Genomic DNA, 22,395 nt, shown 5'->3' on the forward strand with positions numbered 1-22,395 from the left:
TGTACTTGGTTGGTTTGGACACATGGAGAGGATGGATGAGGAGCGAATGTTGAAGAGGATCTACAGAGCAGAAGTAAATGGAAGGAGACCAAGAGGAAGGTGGCGGTTGACGTGGATGGATGGTGTTATGAGTGCACTGCAGAAAAGAGGTCTAAATATAGTGGAAGCTAGAGCTATTGTTGGTGATAGGAATGAGTGGAGAGATGTTGTGAAAGGATTGTGGGATGTTTGGACACGTTCTAAGGGATGGGCAGGGCACCTGTATGATGCGGCAGGGGTCAAGTGAAAGCTGTCGGGCCTTGCTGTTGAACAGAAGAGTGTGTTGTGTCACCCTGACCCGAGTGACATGGCCGCTTTCTTGTGTCTCGGTTCATCTGGAGGGACGAAAGCGTGACCAACTCGGGTGCCAAGGTTCTTGTTTGGGCATTTGGGTTGGCCATGGTCAATTTCTTGGTGTTTTTTGCCACTTTTTCCTTTTTTCTTTTTTCCTGTTTTTGTTTATGCGTTTGTCTTGCTGTCGGTCACCCCTCTCGAAGGATATAACAAGGGTACATAGATAGATTGACTTTCCTTTCTCCACAGTTTGTTGCCATCCAGGCCTGTCGGTAAGAAAACAAAAAAATTATACAAAATATACCAATAGATGGCAGCAAACTAATGAAATGGGGCACTGAAGCTTGGTTTTATTTTCTATGCCCCATTCAGTGAGTGATAGCCACTGGTTCAATATTTGGCTTGGGGTTTATCATATTTTCTGGTTCTTTTTCCTACTGGCAGCATTCAGTGACCTCAAACAGCAGGGCAATGGATTGATTCACACTGGATTCCTTTTTTAATGATACTGAAAAAGATGGCTTTGCAAGACCCTAAAAAGTGCTTGAATTTGGCCATGTAAAAGCTGCACGTACCCGGTATTTAGGAAAAAGTCTTGGCAGATTTTTTTCTACTACCTTTATCCAAGGTGCGAAGCAACCCTAAGATCTCCCAATTTCTGCTGGATTTATTGATGATTCCACATCAACTTTTTATTCACCCTGTAATTGCTTTAGTCACAGCTGACCTTACATTTCTGCTGCTACATGGAAATATAGATTTTCTGGCCAGTATCGATCACCACACAGCCGGAGTAGCAAACTCACTGCTGTACACTTTGTAAGCTTCTCTAACTGATGAAAGAGCTGCTTTGGACTCTCCTTTGTTTGACTTTTATTTATGTTTTGACGTACGGGCGACAGGCAAAGGATGAGGCCCTGGGTTCGATCTATGAGATCTCGATCAGTGCAGGTAAGAAACCATTACGAGGGCTGAACTTTTTATTTTATAACCATTTTGATATTGGCCTCATAATAGCTATGTGGTAACACTGTCTAATGATGGGAGGTTGGGCCAAATCGGGTTTTCCACCAAAGTCAAGTCACATTTATTTGTATAGCCCTTAATCACAAGATGTCTCAAAGGACTGCACAGGTTACAATTACACCATCCCCTGATCTTAAACCAACATGCGGGCAAGGAAAAACTCAAAACCTCAGAACGTGGAAACAAGAAACCTTGAGAAGGGTTCTCACATGTGGTAATCAACCTTCCGGGATAACCAGTGTGCAATAGATTTAGCATTGGGAAACAGTACACAGAACATATTGGATATCAATAACACACAAAAGTAATCTTTTCAATGCCATAAACAAACATCTTTTTAGACAAAAAATGTCATATTTTTATTGTTTTTTTATGCCCATCATAAACCTAATTTTGTCCAAAAAGGACGTCTTATATTGGGTTGTTAAAGAAATAATAATTCTACTTTGATAATTTCTTCTAAAATAAGGCACACGAAAGTTTTGGGGTTTTTATGCTCACCATGAAAAGAATTTTGTCCAAAAGTGGACGTTGAAACCTGGACTGTTTTAGCCTTTCCAGCAAGGAACAAATTTGGTAAAAATTGTGCCTGCTTCATCCAATGTGATCCAAAGGTAATTTTTATGATGCCTTGAAAAATACATTTTTTTAGTAAAATAATTATTTTACGGAACACTATTTGAATGCTCTTTATCAACACATTGTATTGAGTATTTTTGTATTCTATATCTCTTATTTTATTTTTCAACACAAGGATACTACTACTGGAAATTTGAAGTTCCCTACGGGGATGAATAAAGCATCTATCTATCCATCCATCCATCTCTCTCTCTCTATCTATATATATATCTATCTATCTATGCCCAAAATTCGATTATTTTGAGCATTTCCTATATGGACCAAATTGTGTTTACCTCATCTAATTCGGTCCAAATTCAGACACCCAAAATATTGTCTTTAGAACATTTAGAAAAAAAAAAACTTTGGTTCCAAATTTTGTTTACTATGTCAGATAAGATCCAAATTAGGTTCTAAAAAGGCTGTAAAAAGTTTTTTTCTCCCACTAAAATAAAGACATCAGTTTTGATAAAGACGTTCCACTGTTCTCAACTATGTTTTTTTAAATCACACACACAAAATAAGACCGTAAAAAAACCATTTAAGAATAAATATATAAGTAGGGGGCAGCACGGCGGTGCAGTGGTTAGCGCATGTGCGGCACAGTTCTGAGGTCACAAGATCGAACCTCCTGTGTGGAGTTTGCATGTTCTAATTATCTGCTCATGAAGTAGCACAGTGCATATAATAATTTGATTTGTTTAAAAAAGCGGTTTAAGATTGCACAGTAAAAAATAAAGACATAAAAAAGCACATCTTTCTTTTTTATTTTAAGTATTATTTTCTTCTTTTTATAAACCAATCTATACTTATGAGGTAGGGCAATGAAATGTTTGACATAACTTCCTTTTCAAACATTTTCGACGGACGGTGTGCCTTTGAACTTTTTTATAAATAAAAGTGCACCTTGGTTTTAAAAGGGTTGAAAAACACTGCCTTAAGGCATTGACTTGCGGGGTGATTTCGATTACGAAACGCCATTGAAAGCATCGCCTCCTTGGAATTAATAATTCCCACCGATTCAGAGGCATCCCTGAACGCATCGCGACCATTGTAGGAGGAGGGAGGAGAAGGGAGAGTCATCCCGTCTTCTTCATTTACCGTCATCACAGTGAACATCCGCCGGCTTCTTCGCATCGAGGCCCCGGTACACCAGTGGAAAATGTGGCCCTTGGATATGTTAGCGAGATCATTTCAATTCTAACTCGACTATATCGTAAAGCCTTTGGACAAACGCGGCTAGCTTGCTAGCTTCCTAGCCCCACCGCGGTTTTCTCTCTCCGCGTCAGTGAGGACATTTGCTTCTTAACCTCCAGGATCATCCTGTTAGCGACGCCGTCTGTCCACCGGAATGCGGCGATAGAACCGAAGGGTGGGGTGTCGGTCAGCCCCACCAAAGTCAGGCTTAAACGAGTGGCCGCTGTGTACTGTATTTGGTGGGGGTGTTTTTTTTCTTTCGATGATGCCGAGTTGGCGGAGCTGCGTGGAGCTCACCGGACTCTTTGCCGTGCTGCCTTCAGGGTCCCCCAGAATGAAGAATACATGAAAGAGCTCCCAATCGACCCCTCGGATACGCTGCGTCTGTTGTTATTGACAGCCGGAGGGTGAATTGTTTGTAAAATCCGCACATTGCTTATTTCCCTTCCCCGGACCGAACTGCACTCAGGGACGGGCATGTCTTTATTACGTGCTGCTCTGCCCGGAAACGAGCGGAACCCGGATCATGTAAGTGGACGTAAACAACACACACACACGCACACACAAGTATTAAATGTATGTGACGTTTGGGTTGCCTCCATCATGTCCATTTTGATCTAAGACCCCTCCCATGGGCCGGTCAATATCTAATACTGTTGATGCAAGACCACACAGAAGTGACTCATGTACTCCCTTTAATCCCTTTAAATATCTGCACTGGGGCGCAGACTGTTAGGTAGCCATTGGTCGCACAGACAGAAAAACAAGTTGTCCTATTTTCTGCTCATACCGTATTTATTTGCGTATACACAGATTTGTATAACCCTAAAAAAACTTTGTTTTGTTTGTCTGCGCGTTATGCATACCTGTCAACCTCCACGGCTCCATGCCCGTACAAACTGTCGTATTTTCCTTTAAAAAATACAAAATAATCTTACACCATTTTTTTTCGGAGTGATGCATGATGGTAAATCTCCAGGCGGCAGACGCATGCGCACAGTAACATCAAACCGCTCGCTTCGTTTGCAACGAAAAAAACAATACAGAGATAGAGGATACCGCGGCGAACTCCTTAGACTTGATTGATTTGCCGTTTCGGGATAGTCGGTGTTTACCGGATGGTACCCATAATTGACAAATTTGCGTTTTTCCGTACAGATTTTCTTGTTCGTCGAACACGTCTTAAAATGCATAATATCCGTACCTTGTACGGCAAAAACGTACAGGTTGACAGGTACGGTTATGCACAGGGTTGGGTAGGGTTACTTTAACTTGATTACTTTCAATTACTTTGGGATTTCTCCAATACCAAATATTATTCAGATCAGATTCAGATTCAGATCTACTTTATTGTCATTCTAGTACACGTGTATACAGAACGAAATGTCGATACATCTGACCCGCACAGTTTCCTTGAATGTACAGATATAAGTAAAATGTTGTATTGAGTTGGAGTATTGAGTACTAATAATATACTAACTAATTATGGCTATGTATAGTATTTTACAGTAGCGCAAATAGTGCAAGAGGAGCAGCTAACCAGATGTCCTAATGCTAATAAAAGACAAAATAAACTTAAGATGAATACAATTATGACTCTCAACACATGGTAAGCTTTCTCTCCTGGCTTTTATCTCTTTGATCTCCGGCAAAACTAACATAAAATGCGACAGAAACAAAATGAAAATAAATTCCAAACAGCTTGCCAACATCATTTTTGCCGTTCCATGTATTCCGTTACTCCCTAAGCCTGCACAAAATTTAGTAATTTTATTCATATTTAGTTTATTTTGTCTTTTATTAGCATATTTGGTATTGGAGTAATCCAAAAGTAATTGAAGGTAATCAAGTTAAAGTAACCCTACCCAACCCTGGTTATGCATGAGGTAATACGATAATATTGTAGTATATCAACGTATTTCAGCAATGATGGATCAATCGACAAATACTGCTGGCATTTACTCTGAATTGGATGCAAGGGGAATCGAACCCGGATCACGACATTGAGAGCACCATTTCCTAACCCCTAGAATTGTAAATTACATTTTATCTCATCATCACACTGGTTTTACTCTCGGTGCCACCTTGTACAAAGTTGTAATGGAACTTTATGGTAAAGATTTAAGCCAAAACCACCTTGGTTTTGTGTATAAAATAGTGTTATGATGAGATAAAACTTTTCCTATGTCATCTACAACCCTATTGGGCTAGTGATTACTCTGTGGATTTAGGCTTATCACCGGGTGGAAACATTTGTTGGCCGGGAGAGGGATGCGCGCCACCAGGCTGTACTTGCCCAAGACACACCACAGGACATGGTGCCCTTACAACCCTAGTGGTTTAGGGATCCAACCAACTAACCACCATTATTATTATTATTATTGTTATAATCATTAATGTCACTCCTGTCTGAATTAGTGATGTTTGTGAACAAAATAGTTGTTTATTTGTGTTGTTGATTTTAAATGTGTTGAATATGAAAAAGGTTAAAATTGTTATGTATTTTTGTACATCTGTTTATATTTTGAGTTTCCCGTGGTCAGCCTGAAAGGGGGATTACCTCAAGGTTTCTTTGTTTTTCTCATGCTGAGGTTTTTGAGTTTTTCCTTGCCCTCATGTAGGTTTTAGATCAGGGAATGGTGTCATAATAGTCTGAAGTTTGCAATAGTATGTAGTCTGTGCAGCCCTTTAAGACTCTTTGTGATAAACAAATAAACATGACTTGACTTAATGTTGTTATTGTGCCAGTTCGTGAGAATATTGTCAGGCATTCAACCAGTCTGTGGCACAGAAAACGTTGAGGGCCACTGTTATACCATGTCCCTGGGTTTTTGGTTACTGTTTTATTGTTGATAGAGGTGGGGAGAAAATGTCATATGTGTGCACTTAAAGTGACTGATTGCATTATTTGACCACTAGGTGACGCTTTACGGTGTAGTGCTTCCAAAAAACGTTTGCTAAAAAGCACAAGGAAGAATACAAACTATGGTAAATGGTCTGCATTTATATAGCGCTTTTCAAGTCAATGAAGACCTCCCAAAGCGCTTTACAATGTGCTTCACACTTACCCTTTCACACACATACTCCCACACTAATAGGGAGTTAGCCACGCAAGGCGCCGACCTGCTTATTGGGGGCATTAGGGATTCAGTGTCTTGCCCAAGGACACTTCGACATATAACACGGAGGGAGCTGGGAATCGAACCTGCGATCTCTGTATCCCAAGACGAGCGCTCTACTTCCTGAGCTAATGCCGCCCTACTACTGTACTAAAAGTGACCAAATCCAAATTATGCCCATGTTTTTGTTATTTTGGCGATACCTGTAGGAGCAAGAAGGTGGGCAGTCATTTCAGCTTTCACTAGCTTAGGCTCATGCTATGTAAAATAGACATTTCTTAAACCACAAGTATTTTAATCGTGTACGTTGATTGGATAGTTCATGTACTTTTGATTATTATTTAAATCAGTTTTGTTTTTATTTTTATTTTTCACGACTGGAGAAGCTAAAAAATACACACTTTTAAAGTGAATTTGGCCGTATTTGCATTCATATATGTCCTTTTAGTTCAAATTAGGGTCTTTTCATTTGTCTATTAAAATTAATTTTAGTGTATGGCTTTGTGTCAAGAAATGTTTCTGGTAAGTTTCCAACTGATTCGCGCAATTTATTTAAATGGTTGGAACTCATCCATTTGGTGTTGAATATTGTTCAAAACAAACGTTCTTTATTTAAACAAACTGGATCGTTTTTGCTTTGAAAGGTTATGAAACCGTCTCGGGCAATGTATAATGGGTGAAGCTTTGTTGAAAACCAACATTATTGTTTTTAATCATGTGTTTCCCTATTTCCTTTAAAGGTTTTAAAAGTTTCTTTGGAAATTTAACCATGCCGAATCTAGACCAGTCATATAAAATACCTTGTTTTGTTCTAGAAGTTGCCATTAAAATGTGGATTTATTCAAGTAGACAGAGAACATTTGTAAATGCCTCGAAGACAGCAAGCATGAGAACTGGGCCACAGTCACAAGCCATGCTAGCTAGCAACCTTACCATGGCAACATCAGTGGGGCTTTATGTCTTCACCTTTTTCCCCTTTCACCCATTTTAAGGTCCTAGAACATTTTCAAGACATTTTACAAGCTGATGAAATGCTATGTGATTAATAGTAATAGTTTCAAGGTAAAAGGTTTCCTTTTATACTAGCAATATTTTCTGAACGCAACAATAGTGACGTTGTGACCTTGGCACATGACGGAAGTTTTATCTTAACATTCCTTGCTGCAGGACTAAAATATTTTTGCTCAAGGCAAGCTGTGAGATTTAATCGTCGCATGCAAAAGAAGTCGCAAAGTGGTTTGTAATTTTGTGCTTGTGTGCACATGCATGTTTTTTTTTTTTTTTTCCATTTATACAGCCCACTGTATGTACCTATTCTGTTTAGATTTGAGTTATTTGTCCACAGTGATGTTTGTGTCACTGAAAATAAAGTAATTAGTTACAGTTACTAGCTATTTCATTTAAATAGGAATTCCGTTACCCCCCAGATTACTAACACCCAAGAGTAGTGCATTACTCTGAAATTAAGCCAACCCAATAAAACTGCTTTAAAATGGCCACATAATAAAATAAATAGAACAAAACGTGTACACCAACCTTTGGAAGCAGTAAATCCTTCATATTTCTTTGCTTGTACAATCATGAGAGTTTGCAAATGAATGCTTTGTAGAGACACTCCATATCCATTTTGTCTCTGGTTTTCAAACCACTTAAAGATTGCTTTTTCCATTTCAGGCTACTGTCAAAGATGTTTTCCCTTTTTCTCCTGGCACGGTGTATTTTAATCATAATTTTACAACTTAAAAGAACAAAATTCAGCACACCTTTGTTGTAAAAAAAAGTGCTAATGTTGGCCCCATTGATTTTGTTCCTCCTTATAAGCCTCCCCCTCCCAACGCGATGCCTACCCTTCGCTACTTGTGGCATACAACGAGATATGGCTTATAAACTTATCTTACAGGTATTAATATGACATAGATGTGAGTATACTCTATACAGTAGGGTGAATATCTCCATGATGAAAAATTCAGTGTTGTCATCCTCTTTGCTTGAGACAGCGCTACCTTAACTGTACTTAATTGACCTATGCTAAGCCCAACCCCCTTAACTCACTCGACAAACATTCAACATTCTGTGAAGAGTGCAATTGCAAATTTTACAGGAGGAGACATCTCACAGGAGGTAACTGATGCTTTTTGGGCCCCAAAAATATCACATATAATCTCAATGTCACCAAAAGGGCCTGCACTATTCATTAAAGGGTTATATTAATTATTTCTGTTTTCTAAGTCTGAGCTCCATATTTACCCAGGACAAGCATTTTTACTACCAGCTTTTGGCTACCAGGGGTGCCTCTCCAACAGTTGGGTGCAACAGTATTTCAATCATTTAGCATAACTCTGCCAGCATTTGGTATCTTAGGTATTTATAGGTAAGTTAAAAAAGCTAAGCTTCAAAAGTAAACGTATAGGCAATATTCACTCTGCAGAACTTAATGCTTAATTCCAATTTTTGGGTAAAATCCGATGTTGACTAGAGCCCTTTGGACAACAGCCAACAATAACGTATGATTATCAATGTACATAAACTAGCATATACTGTAGCAGTCCACTGAACTCCTAGTAAACAAACATGATGTATAACGCAGCCAAGAGCTAATGTTAGCTACTGTCAGCCTAACGTTAGAGATGTTAACGTTGAAAATACCTTTATATTTATCTCCGGGAAATTGACAATATGTTGCCTCAAACACTATGTCGACTTACCTTAGAACAGATGCAGACATCTTTATCAACTTTATTCACGTCAAGTTGGTGCTGTGGTTAACCGCATGACTTTATCCCACTTGTCTGGATTCAGACATGACTAAATGAGGTAAAAAAAAAAAATCACATCATCACCAGGCTTCTCAGGATACCTTGTATCATATTTGCATGTTATTGTATTTTCTGCACTATAAGGCGCACCTAAAAGCCTTTATCTTTTTCAAAACTGACCATGCGCCATATAATACAGTGCGCCTTATATATGGATCAATATTAAGTCGCAAAGTCTTGCAACTAAGGCAAGCAGCCGCCGACTAGATTTTCCCCCGAAGGCGAAGTAGTCCGCGGTGTATGCTGGGATTTATATACCGGCGTTTCATTTCCTAACCAATGTGTCAATCATCATTTGAATCAGTCACTATTGGCTAAAGTTATTCGGAGGTAAAGGGGGCGGATCCTTTTTATCATTTACAGGCTCGCATAGGCTAAAGGGGCGAAACATAGCCTGCAATTGGCCGAAAAAGATGAATGTGAATCACACGTTGGGTTGAACTACGGCATAGAGAAAACATTTTTTACTATTCTGTATTTGTAAATATTTTACTCTCCTGGATTTACTACACTCACGGTTGTAAGAAGACCACGGTTACGTATCATCATTGAACGTGATGGCTGCAAGAGAACTTAGGTGAGCTATGCGGCTTTATATTTTCCTGGTATCTTGTTTTAGAACGATCTTGATGTTTCTTTGATTAGTCTATTTTTGAACTAAATTCAATTCAAAGTGTTTATCGTCATATGCACAGTAAAGAACCCCGTTTACCTGCACAATAAAATTCTTACTTTGCTGTCCACACAGTTGCCAGCAAAAAATAAAATGGAAACTAAGAAATATTTGGCATTTCTTGAATCCCAAGACTTTAACCTTCCGAATGATATTTGGAACGACGCATTTGAGTGATTGATGACATCGTACAGACACTGTTTCCGTAAATGTCTGAGACACGTATTTGCTTCTTTGTAAGCTTTCAGAATGTTAAGGGGGTAATAAGTTTGACTGGACTATCTGACTGTTTTGTCGACGTTCCCATTGTAGCACCTTATAATCCGGTGCGCCTTATGTATGGAAAATATAGGACCAAAAACTATTTTTGGAGGGTGCGCCCTATAACCCGGTGCGCCTTATAGTGCGGAAAATACGGTACCCAATGCACACTAGTTGACCATTTTAAAGTTTAAAATGTCAGAAAAAAATACGAAAACTAACTAACTGCAATGCAATTGAATGGACATGCCAGTAGAACTTGTCCAAGTCTATGAAGTCTGTTGATTGGCCTGTCGCGTTTGAGGGCGGGGCTTAGCCATAGGTCAATTGTATTACGTCAGGGTTTGCCAACTTTTCTCAAGCTGACAGCTACTTTTAGTTCCTAATAAGTGCAAATGGCAACCAGTTTTACATGCATTTCTACGAAAACAACATGACTTTTTACTCTGTTATTACCAGGTTAATTATTGGAATTAAGATTGAATGGACTCAGTCAACCCCAAAAGAATAATAATTTCACTAGAAAATAACAATGACCCAGCACTGGAAAGCAATTTCCAGAACAGCATTCTTTAGGGGGCACCCCGCAGGCACCACATTAGAGACCCCTGTACTACGTTTATCCTTCCAAATCGTTGCTTGGAATTAAGGCATCATCATTGAGCAAAAGATAAATAGGTAACAATCAATGAATGTAGTAGATTTGTTTTTAATACGTAGCGGTGTAACGTACCATGTTGTAATGACAGTTGGTCTAATTTTTCTATATCAATAACTCGTTACAGTGCTTGTTACCAAGAATAGTACCGGTAATTGCGTTTCAGGAACGCGCTCCTTTGTAAAGCATTAGTCCCAACACTGATCGTAAATATGTAGACATTTTGAAAATGATACGATCAGGGAAAAGGTAAAAACTAAAAGAAAAAAGAATAATTGTTTAGATTAGGGCTGCATGAATAACCGAATATTGTGATCTGACGTTGTGCGATTATGTAATCTCAAGACACTGCGTTTGCTTTCCCAAAGATTTATAGTTCCACGTCTTGAAGGAGTGTTTGTCTAACCAGAATTGTCAAATTTCGTGTTTAACGGGGCTGGCCAATCAGAGCCAAGCCAATAAAGGTGAGGCAAAGTTTGCAAGCAGGACAAATCTTCGTATGAGCCTTGTGTGAGCAGATATCATCCAAAATATAGCTCCCCAGAAGAAAGCGGTGTTTTCTTAAGGTTAAAGCGTGTCAATTTAATTAACCCTGGTATTGTCTTAATTTTAAGACCATTTTCGTACATTTTTATAAAACTTACAAGGAAATGTCAATAAAACAACATTTAATTTTTTTACTGTTGGTACCGATCCAGGAAAAGTCCTAACTTTTAAAGTAAAATAAAATATCATTCAATGGAATTTTTCTGGGTTTTGAACAACACGGGGGTGGGCGATTTTACCCAAGAACAACAGGAAGGGGTTGAGTACTCACAAAAGAACTAGCACAGTAAATGCATTTTTTTTTGCTTTTAAATAGAAAATCACATCATAATTGCAATTCTGGTTTGAAAAATCCCTATTAGTTTTTTTTCCCAAAATCCCAAGCTGAAATGCACCCAGAATATTTTTTCTTTAATAAAGTTAGCATGTCTTTTAAGAGTCGACACCCTGAAGAGTGTGTACGACAAGAAACATTTAGGAATTCTGTATCTGAATTCATTACAGCTCAAATGCTTGTTTTGTATGTCTGTTTTAAATCCACAATTAGAGCGCTAAAAACAGTTTCTTATGCCAAGTCTTGGTAGCAATGTTTATCAAATCAGTCGACCCACAAGCAAAACTTCTTAAAAAGACAGAGGAACTATGCCAATTTGGGTCAAAACAGGTATTTAAGTCTTGAATGACTTGACTATGCTAACATGTTTTAAAGTATTATTCCCTGAAGCCAGTTTTACTTCACGCTATGAAAATGGGTAGGCACGTCAATCAGTCATCAGTATATTCACTCAAAATTGTCAAGGAGCAAGGAGTGTGGGGGCGTTTGGTAACATAAAAGATGACCCCATTTTTATATAGGTGAATGTCGGTATCCTCCATAAAAGTCTAGGACACCTCTCAACCTGCTGCTTTCATTTTTAGTTTGCTGTACTGGTAAATTTCTGTCGCAGACTTGCTGTCATAATCATTCTCCAATGCTAGAGCCACACCTCAGGTATTCTGTCTTTTGCTCCCCTGAGGCCCAGTCAGCCATGTATGATGCCTATAAACTTTAATGTGAGGTGACACAGATTTCCCCGTTTGTTTTTCCGTTGGACTTCATAGTAAGGTCTGAAAGTGGGACAGACAGGACGTCTTAAAGTTTTTTTCTCTCTGAAATGGTTGAGGCGCCATCTGTTTGATCTTAGTAGGTCCTTAGCTGCATGGCTACTTTCAAGTTGCAAAGCAATGAAGTTATGAGAGTTTACTTTGCTGGAAAACCCCACAATAATGATGACAAATCAGTCTCCTTACAAGTGTATTTACTGACTGTGAACATTTATGACATCACATTTAGGGCCGTGAAAATCCTTCAGGCATTTGGGGAATTTTTCTAGTTCTATGTCTGTTCATAAAACATTCAATACTCTATTAACTACCATAAGATCTTCATTGCTGTCAAGCACTGATTTACATGTTTCTACCTTTAATCCTTGTTTGAGATGTTTACAACCAAGTCTGTCCCACCAAAAACTAGTTGAAATATCTTTAGATGTTTAAAAGATTCCAAGTTTTCATTCAAAATACATCTTTATTTGGTTCAAAAGCAAAAATTAAAAAACAGTCTTTTTCAAGACTTTTAGAAAACGTCTTTAAACAGTTATGGGGACTAAATTTGACCCACCTTGGGTGGGTTAAACAATACCCAATGTTAGTATTCTATTTTTGGACTAAATGATCTCTCAATTAGAATTGTCTTTAATGTGATTGATAACAACTTAGTAAAAATCAATTAAAACAAGATTAGACATGGTATTCCAGGATACACATGTATAAAGACCTAAAAAGAGAAAAATAAGACAAACCGAATGTTAATAAAGTCAGAAATATTTACAAGGTTTTGCTCAGAGCTATGCCCAAGTTGAAAGTGTATCACAACAGAAAAGCAATGAAAAAGCAGTGCTGTAGCATTTAACAGCACCACAATTCCAAAATAAGTCAAGACATAAGAAATTAATACCCATTTTTTTATTCTTAGGAAAGCTATATAATTATTCAGTCTTGTGCGCTTGTTAAGGTTGGTTATGGCCATAGGGGAAAAAAACTGCCTCAGCCTATCATTCCTGTACCGTCTACTAGAGGGTAGAGGGTCAAAGAAGTAGTGGCCAGGTGAGAGGAGTCCTTTATAAAGTTGTTGTCGCTACTGCGGTATTGCCAGCCAGCAAAGTCCTCCAGACTGGGCAGAGAGCAGCCACTGATTTTCTGGGCTTTGTTTATGACTCTGTAAGATTTTTCTGTCTGATGCCGTGCTCCCAGCATACCACACCGTGATGCAAAATGCCACCATCCAAATAAACCAGACTACACCCTCAAAATTGAACATCAAAAAGACATTTGGTGCTCGATGGGATTTGACTGCACAGTTTTTGGTATTTTGTGAGCTAAGCGACTTATGTATGCACACATTCTCTAATGATTGTAATGCAGAGTATGCACGACTTGTGTGAAGTTTGAGTAACACTGTCAAGCATGTTTTCACCTGTATATCCCAGAAAGTCATTACTAAAGAGAATGTCCTAGCCTTCTGGTGTCTTATGTCTGCTTTAAAGGGCGTGTGAGCGACAGAAAAATGCAATGACAGATTGACAATGCAATTGCCTCCCATTCTACAGCTTTGTCCATGATGTGTTTCATTTCACTGCTCTGACACGAAGACCTCTGGTTCAATCGCTATTGACATGATGCAACAAAAGTGTTGGGTCATCATTTGTAATTGAGAAATGAATGTGGCAGTTGCAGAACATTGGGGTTTGGCTGTGAATTGCTTGGCAACAGGTGACGTGCGCTATGTCGCCACAACAATGCCAAACAACCCTGTGACAAATTCATTAACAAAATGGATGTGATTGCTACATAACACTTAGTGTTAAATGGTGACTCACTAATGTCTATTTTTAGCATGCTTTTAGACTCTCAGTGAGTTGAGTGAGTTACTACAGAGGAGAAAGAAACGTTATCTGGGCAGGGGCCGGAGTTAAACTCAAGGTTGCGCCACTTCGCTTTAGCCGTGCCAGAGTGTCGCACTTCCTGGAGTCCACACACTTCCTCTTACAACACAAACATGCATACACACATATTGTGTTACAATAGGAAACTACCTCGTATTACATTTATGAGTTATCTTATTATGTCGACGATTTCTTTAGAAACCAGTGGAAGACTAAACCATTTAGGGTTCCCAATTCCTGGTACATAGGGCTGTCACAAACAATTACTTTTTATAATGGATTAAGTTAATGTAGCATCTATGCAATTTGGCAGAAGGAAGGAAAGCTATTGGACTAGTTCAAGGGTTTGATGAGTGGTAAGATTGAAAGAATACACCTGAGTCAAAATTAATTTGAACAATAGCTGGTGGTTTAATGAATAACGGACAAGACAAAAAAAAAATTCAACATAAATTATAAAAAAGAACACTTGCATGATTTAAGGTGTTGGATATTCCAAGTTTGGTTAATCTTTGTTTACTTACCTTTTTGATATCTATTTTGAATGAATGAATGAATTAAAACTTTATTTCAAACATAAAATAAAAACAGAAAAAAAACAATAACTAAACAACAAAATAATGTTAGTTTTAATATTTTAGTTTTAATGATCGGTCATCTACTTTATTTCGGTTGATAAACCTCCTGTTAGTTGCAAAATTGACTTTCGTGCGTACCATTAGGATTTTAGGATCAACCTAAATCTGTTTTCTTATCAGAATTTAAAGTCATACAACAATACACCTCAAATTTCAATGACCATCTAAATGAATGACAAGAGGATTCAACAAACAAGGAAAGAAAACACAATTCCAAATATTCTTCAAAGGCTGGTTCTCAAAGTTCAGCAGCACTCGGGTCACCGAGATTTCCAATACATGGAATCGAAGAACTTTCTCGTTAGGGAAAGAAAGCCTGGCCAAAACTCGTCTAGTTCAAAGTTTTCGTCCTTTGTGAATTTTTTGGTTGAAATTGAGGTACAGAGACCCCTCGCTACCTTGCTCTTCGGTTATCCCCAGTATACTCCTTTACGGATTTCAAATTGAATTTGTCTGTATTGCCATTGATATCAACTTATTGTGCATTGTGTTCTGAAGACAGCAGGGACCGATTAGGGAGTGCGCTCTGTTTGGGTGGGTGTGACTGTCTTTGTGCACGACTGAGACGGGCTGGTGTATGCTGTCAAATTAACAGCGGGTGAGAACTACATTTTGGACCGTTTGTATTTTAATCATCACAGAGATGTGGCTCAATTAGAGGACACTAGATGCTAGTCGACCCCAGCCTGCCCCCGACCAACGAGTACGGATCGATCTTCGTCATAAGACCCGTGTCGCCACCTGGAATGTCCAGACACTCCTTCGCCCCGGAGCTGCCACCCTGCTGTCCCGAGAGCTCTGTCGCTATAACATCACCATGGCAGGGCTCTGTGAAGTACGATGGCAAGGCAATGGTGAAACAACAGCTGGCAACCATTGCTACATCTGGAGTGGCCCCGAGAGTCGGACCGGCCTTTACGGTGTGGCTCTTGCCATTCCAAAAGCCCTCCGGAGGTCCCTCATCAGCTGGACACCAATAAGTGACAGACTACTGTCTGCTCGATTCCTCCACCATCACGGCAAGATGACAGTGATCGTCGCCTACGCCCCCACCGATGTCGCTGATGAGGATGCGAAGGACGCGTTCTTTGACCAACTCCACCAGGCTGTCAACCAAGCCCCACCACACGACGTCACCATCATCCTCACTGATGCCAACGCCACTCTATCCAGCATTGATCGGTCCCCCGGCTCACCTGTCGGCACCACCTTCGTTGACAGCACAACAAACGACAATGGCAACCGCCTCCTCCTCCTCTGCCACCAAAACAACCTTTGTGTTGCTGACACCTGGTTTCCCCGGAAATGCATCCATCACTGGACGTGGTACAGCCCAGATGGCAGAACCAGGAAGGGATTGGACCACATCCTGATATCACGACGCTGGAAGTCGTTTGTAACCAACTGCCGGGTGTTCAGAGGAGCACAGCTTGGCAACACAGACCATCGTCTGCTGGTGGCCCAGCTCAAGCTAAAGCTCCGAGCCAACCAGCACAAGACTCTGCCTCGCCCCGACTCCTCCCGACTCAGCGACCCCAACATCGCCAGAGACTTCAGTTGCTCCATCCGCCGCTCTCTTGATACCCTGGCTCCTGACAAGCTGACAGACTGGGCGGCCTTCAAGGAAAGTGTCCTCCAGTCTGCTCACAATGTCCTCGGACGCCCGCGATCCTCCCCGAGAAAGCCCTGGATATCAGAGAGGACACTAAACATCATAGACCAGCGGCGTGAGGCCCGACTCCGAGGCGACCTCACAGAGTATCGGAGACTGAATCGCCTGCGCAATGTGGCCATTGCTGAAGATAGGGAGAGGTTTTGGCAGGCAGAAGCCCAACAGCTTGAGTCCGCGGCCAACAACAACAACATGAGCCGCGTATTCAGTCTACTACGCCAAGCCCGTAGCGGCCCACACATAAAGACAGCCCTGGTAAAGGACTCAGACGGCAACCTCATCATGACAGAAGCCAACTGCCTCGAGCGCTGGAAGGAGCACTTTAGCCTCCTCTTGCAGCACAGCACCATCCCGGCTGATCCCACCCTCCTACGGGCTGCGAGCACAGCACCTCCTAACGACACCTGCTGCACAGACCCCGTAACACCCGAGGAAGTGAGAGCTGCTCTGAAGAAGCTGAACACCAAGAAAGCCCCCGGCATCTGTGCCATTACCGGCGAGATGCTCAAGGCCGGCGGTGATGGCATGGTGGAGTGGCTAACCCGCCTATTCAACCAGGTGTGGGAATCGGAGCAGCTGCCCACCGACTGGACCAGAGGAGTCATCTTGCCCTTCTGGAAATGCAAGGGCGACAGGCTTGTCTGTGGAAACCACAGAGGCATAACCTTACTCTCCATCCCGGGCAAGGTCTTTACCAGGATCTTGCTCAGCCGTGCCCTTCCAGCAATCAGAAGCTGCCGCCGTCCCCAGCAGGCTGGCTTTATGCCCAACCGCTCCACAACGGACCACATCTCTGCCGTCCGTTTGCTGATAGAAAAGACCCGTGAATTCCGTAAAGATCGCCATCTATATATCGGATTCATTGATCTGAAGGCCGCCTTTGACACCGTCTGCCACTCTTCACTGTGGAACATCCTCCAAGCTCTCAGAGCACCACCCAAGATCATAGCCCTGTTCAAGCTGCTCTACAGCAACACAGAGAGCTGTGTCCGTATCAACGGCATTGACTCCGACTGGTTTGCTATCTCCAGCGGCGTTCGCCAAGGCTGTGTGGCTGCTCCCGACCTTTTTAATTGCATCATCGACCATCTGATGTTCAGGGTTAGTGAGCGCATCCCCGGAGTGTCTTTCGGCAACTACCACCTGACTGACCTGGAGTATGCTGACGACACCATCATTCTCAGCACTTCCTACAGCCAGCTGAGAGACGCTCTGGGCATTTACAGCGAAGAGGCAGCGCGGCTTGGCCTGCAAGTGAGTTGGACGAAAACCAAGTTCATGTATGTCGGTGATGGACCAGATCCACCTCCCATCCAAATTGGTAGCGACATCGTAGAGCCTGTCAAGAGCTTTGTATATCTGGGGTCCATGGTGACAGACAATGGGGACCTAAAACCAGAGATTCTCCGCAGAAGAGCCCTGGCAGCATCTGCTCTGCAGTCTCTCTGGAAACCACTCTGGCGGCACCAGACCATCGCACGCAAGACGAAGCTCCGCATTTACAACCTCGCCGTACTCCCTATCCTGCTTTATGGCTCAGAAACATGGCCCCTGAACGACACCCTGGCCACAAGAATCGATGGTTTTGATAGCAGGGCTCTCAGAACCATCGAGAACATCAGGTGGCCCCAGCGAGTCTCCAATAAAGAGCTCAGAGCCCGCACGTGCCAGCCCCAAGCATCTTCCTTGGTCGCACAACGCCGCACCCGCTGGTTTGGCCATGTCCTTCGTCTACCACCAGACCATCCGACACGAGCCATTCTCCAGTTTGACCCAAAGGCCGCAGGCTGGAGACGACCACGAGGGAAACCCCGCACTCGATGGCTCGACGTCGTTGCGGGCGACCTCCAACAACACGGAGTTGCCGTAGAGGATGCAGAACAGCTGGCACAAGACCGCCAGCATTGGAAAAACCTGGTTCATCTGGTCGGCTCAACGCACAGGGACGGGACCCCCCGACCTTCGCTGGAGCAATAAGTAAGTAAGTAAGTAAGATGCTAGTGTGCAGCTAGCCAGCCACTCTGAATTGATTTCTTACACTGAAAGAATCCCTCAAATTTAGTTTTACTTTTGTATAATGACAATAAAACAATTCAGCTGCTCCTTTGTGTTGTGTGTTATTACTCGTCAGATCTATAATTGTTATTTTGTTACATTCGTATACGGTCAGTCTGTAATGACATCATCTTGAGGTAAGTCTTAACCGATTGGGGGCTTTCATGAAGGTGTGATGCTACTTTGCAGATTTTCTCCTTTCGCTGGTGGTTGTGGTTCCCATTACCTGCTCAAATCGAGGGATCTCTAATTGTTTTTCCAAAACAATGTCTTGCTAATGAGTGCTATTGATTATAATCCAAGGGCCTGTCCCGTGTCTGCGCTCTTGTCCGTGTTCTGCCTGTGGCAAGCCATCCTGACTTGCTAACAGAACTCATTTTGATGTCTCTGATAGCTTTCTTTACAAAACTTTATTGATCAAATATTTACTACAATGTGTTTCCTATCATATGTTCATATATTATCTAAATGGGGAATTATCCTTTTATTTATTTTTTACGAACTAGCATTATTTAATTTGCCATTTTACAGGGGTTACACTAGTAGATGTTTTTTTTTGTGGATATCATTGCGCTATTTGAAGTACAAAACATTCCCGGAAAAAAATCGCCCATGAAAAATTGATGTAATCAAAACACTCATGCATTATACAGCACTATTTTACTTCAAATGAAGTGATGGTTCAACTTATCAGTTAAGGTTTAGGGATATTGTGAGCTTGAGGCAATTTTAAAAACTCTGTTATTTATATTTAATGTTGATAATGTCTCTGTATTTTCTGTACAACCCTTTGAGACTTGTGATTAAGGGCTATACATATAAACTTGACTTGACTTAAGAAAAGTAAGCCGCTTTGAGTATGGTTAAAGAAAAGATCGATACTCCACCAGACAGTTTTTGTCTTGTAATATGCAGAATAAGTTGGCTGTTTCGTCTCGTGGGGGATGGTTTGGTGTGCGTAAAGACGGCAGGCGATGAATGCTCAAATTCATGAGAGGTCGCCCAAAATAAAGATGGCGCACCGAGACAAAAGAGGGCGGGCGGGCCAGCAAGCTTTGGGGGAAAATTGCTTTGTGTGGGTGATAGGCCTGAAAGGGGGAAGGGCTGGGAAAAAATAGGTAAGTAAAAGTGCATTATGAGCTCTGGTATATACATACTTTATGTTTTTTATGACCATAAATAATGTATTGATCTTCATCAATTCACCCTGTTTGGCAATTTGTGTGCAAATATTGCTGGTGTTTATTTAAATTGACAGTTTTCTTTCATTTTCTACCCTTTTGTTTTAGGAGAAATGCATTAGAGGGACAGTGTTTAATATTTATTGCCTCCTCGCGGTACAAAAAAACTTTCATTCAGTTAAAAAATATGATTTGAATTCTGAGTACACGTATTTTTATCATCATACGAATGTTAATTCTTATGAAAATGGGTTGAAAGTTTGTATTACTTTTAGATAGTGTAATGATCCATACCTAATGTCGCCTCCATGTTTGTCTGCCGTCTTGCGAATGAAAACCAGTTCCACGTAGCACATCAATAGACAACAGTGCCACCTAGTGGTCAAATATTACACACTGTGGCTTTAAGCATCGCTCCAATTGACCATTTATCAGTTTGTTTGATTTTTGTCAGATCAATAAATAAAACATTTATTGCAATTATCTGTTCCATAAATGCCAATCCAATTACTATTGTGCATCCATACTCTTTTCAGTACATTGCCAAGGTGTACAGTACTATATTGGACATAAAAGGTGAACTACCTGACAACATTACGATGTTTTAACAAAAAATAAAATGCTAAAATTGAAAAAAACCTGTCAAGTCACATTTATTTGGATAGCGTTTGATCACAAAAAGTCTCAATGGGCTACACAGGCCACAATTACAGTATCTCCTGTTCTGAAATCTATGTGGCCAAGGAAAAACTTAAAAACCACAAAGAGGGGCCACAAATAAATTTGGCACTAATACAAAAAATATGGTAAACTTTAAGAATAAACATAAGTAATAACTGTAACTGAAATGTCAAAGACGGCAAAAATGTAGCTTACCAAAACTGAATATTTTGTACTTGCACTGGAGTATTTATATATTTGCTTTCTTCCAAAATATTTCTGAGCATCTGTCTGTTGTCTCCTCAGCACACCTCGCTGTCAACCAGCCGCTCCGACAAGGGCTCAGGCTGGTCCAGCCGCTCGCTCGGTGCCCGATGTCGCAACTCCATCGCACTGTGCTCAGACGAACAGCCGCACATCGGAAACTACCGGCTTCTTAAAACCATCGGCAAGGGCAACTTCGCCAAGGTCAAACTGGCACGACACATCTTAACTGGGAGAGAGGTACGTTTTAAACATGAAAAGTCGAATTTGAACGTACGTTGAGTGTACAAGAGATGTTTTTTTTTTTACAAGTTTATACTCTCTGATTGTATGGTGCACGAATGGTAAACGCCGAGCAAATCAATAATGCAATTCATTGAAACTGCTGGAGATGACTCTTCCTATACAATTATTTGCAACATGGCCAAATTACTAATGTACTGTATTGTCATCGTGTTGTCTGAATAATACTTTTTAAAAACGTTGATAGTAAAGGCACAGTGAAAAATATAGTTTTCTGTTATGAGATCCCCGCCACAAAATAGTCACCATATTTATTCCCACGGATCCTTGAAAGGTCCTCAAATGAATTAAGTTAAATATTCTAAAAACGTGGTCTTAATTAGTATTACGTACATTTCTTAAAAATGTGAAAATAGTAATAAGATTTCTATTTGATTGAACTAAAAAGATTTAGTAAAATAGTCATTTTTCATGCATCATGAAAAAAATGCTTCATTAATGTACAGTAGCAGAACAGTTCTATGGAATTAGTAGTTATCTGCCAGTTTTGACTGAGGATCCATGATGTACTGTAAACATCCTTTTAGTTAATTTTATTCCCTGTCTAAAAATTTTGAGAGTGCTATGTTTTTAACTGGACTAAAATGGGATTTAAAACAAATAATAAAATACATATATGTTGTCTATAATTATTGTGGTGGTTTTTTTTTGGTTTGTTTGTTTCAATTGTGTATTTTTATCAACTTGTTCTTCAATTTGATTTCAAAAAGCATTCAGAAGTCTTGAATTTACCTTGCCTTAAGCTGTAGAACCCTACTTGTGTAAAACCTGCACCCCTAATTTTTGATTAAAAAATTGGTATAAAATTTTGTTTCACTTTTTTTGAGCTCAAACTAATCATTGTAAGTGTCAAACGTTGTTGAATACGTGCGGGCATGATTAAAATAGTTTATTGACAAAAAATATATATTATCACAATACAAAAATCGAATTTATTTTGTAGCTGTTTAATTTCCTTCAAATAGCCAGTCTTAGACCCTAGCGGTGGACCAATAAAACCCCTGGTGGCCCGCCAGAGTTTTTATATGGTATGGTAATGACTGTCATCTGTATCACTGATTGTTTAGTGTTTAGAGTTTGGCGTTCTTACCACCGCGACCCAGGTTTGATTCCCATTGCATCCCATGTTTTGCGATTGTGTCACATTAAACATTGCACGAATACGGTTATATACTACTGCAAAACCTCGTTTATAACACGCACCAAGTTATTTTTTTAGGTTAAAAAAATATTGTGCGCTATACACAAATAATAGTTGTTGGTTTTTCAAGATTTCTTTAAACCTCTGTTTAGTATTGCATTATATTTAATTGTCTCTACAAATGTAATTGAGATATCTGATGCCATGAAAAATGACACACACAAACACATGACTACTGCAATGTAAAAGA

The 22,395-nt window shown here is 40.4% G+C and overlaps 1 protein-coding gene across 4 annotated transcripts in view; it reads left to right on the forward strand.

Annotated features, from left to right (window-relative positions):
• Positions 1–3,027: 3,027 nt before the first annotated feature.
• The window catches only part of mark4b (MAP/microtubule affinity-regulating kinase 4b), a 51,525-nt gene continuing 32,157 nt past the window's right edge, over positions 3,028–22,395 (forward strand). For all 4 annotated transcript variants that reach the window (XM_088344992.1, XM_088344993.1, XM_088344994.1 and 1 more), the window contains exons 1-2: positions 3,028–3,702; positions 20,744–20,941. In XM_088344992.1, the coding sequence (XP_088201118.1) occupies positions 3,652–3,702; positions 20,744–20,941 (249 nt within the window). In that variant the 5' untranslated portion in view covers positions 3,028–3,651. The remainder of the gene's footprint in view (positions 3,703–20,743; positions 20,942–22,395) is intronic.

This window comes from Urocampus carinirostris, chromosome 10, assembly GCF_059441175.1.
Source record: "Urocampus carinirostris isolate Australia breed hairy pipefish chromosome 10, RoL_Ucar_1.0, whole genome shotgun sequence".
Lineage (NCBI taxonomy): Eukaryota > Metazoa > Chordata > Actinopteri > Syngnathiformes > Syngnathidae > Urocampus > Urocampus carinirostris.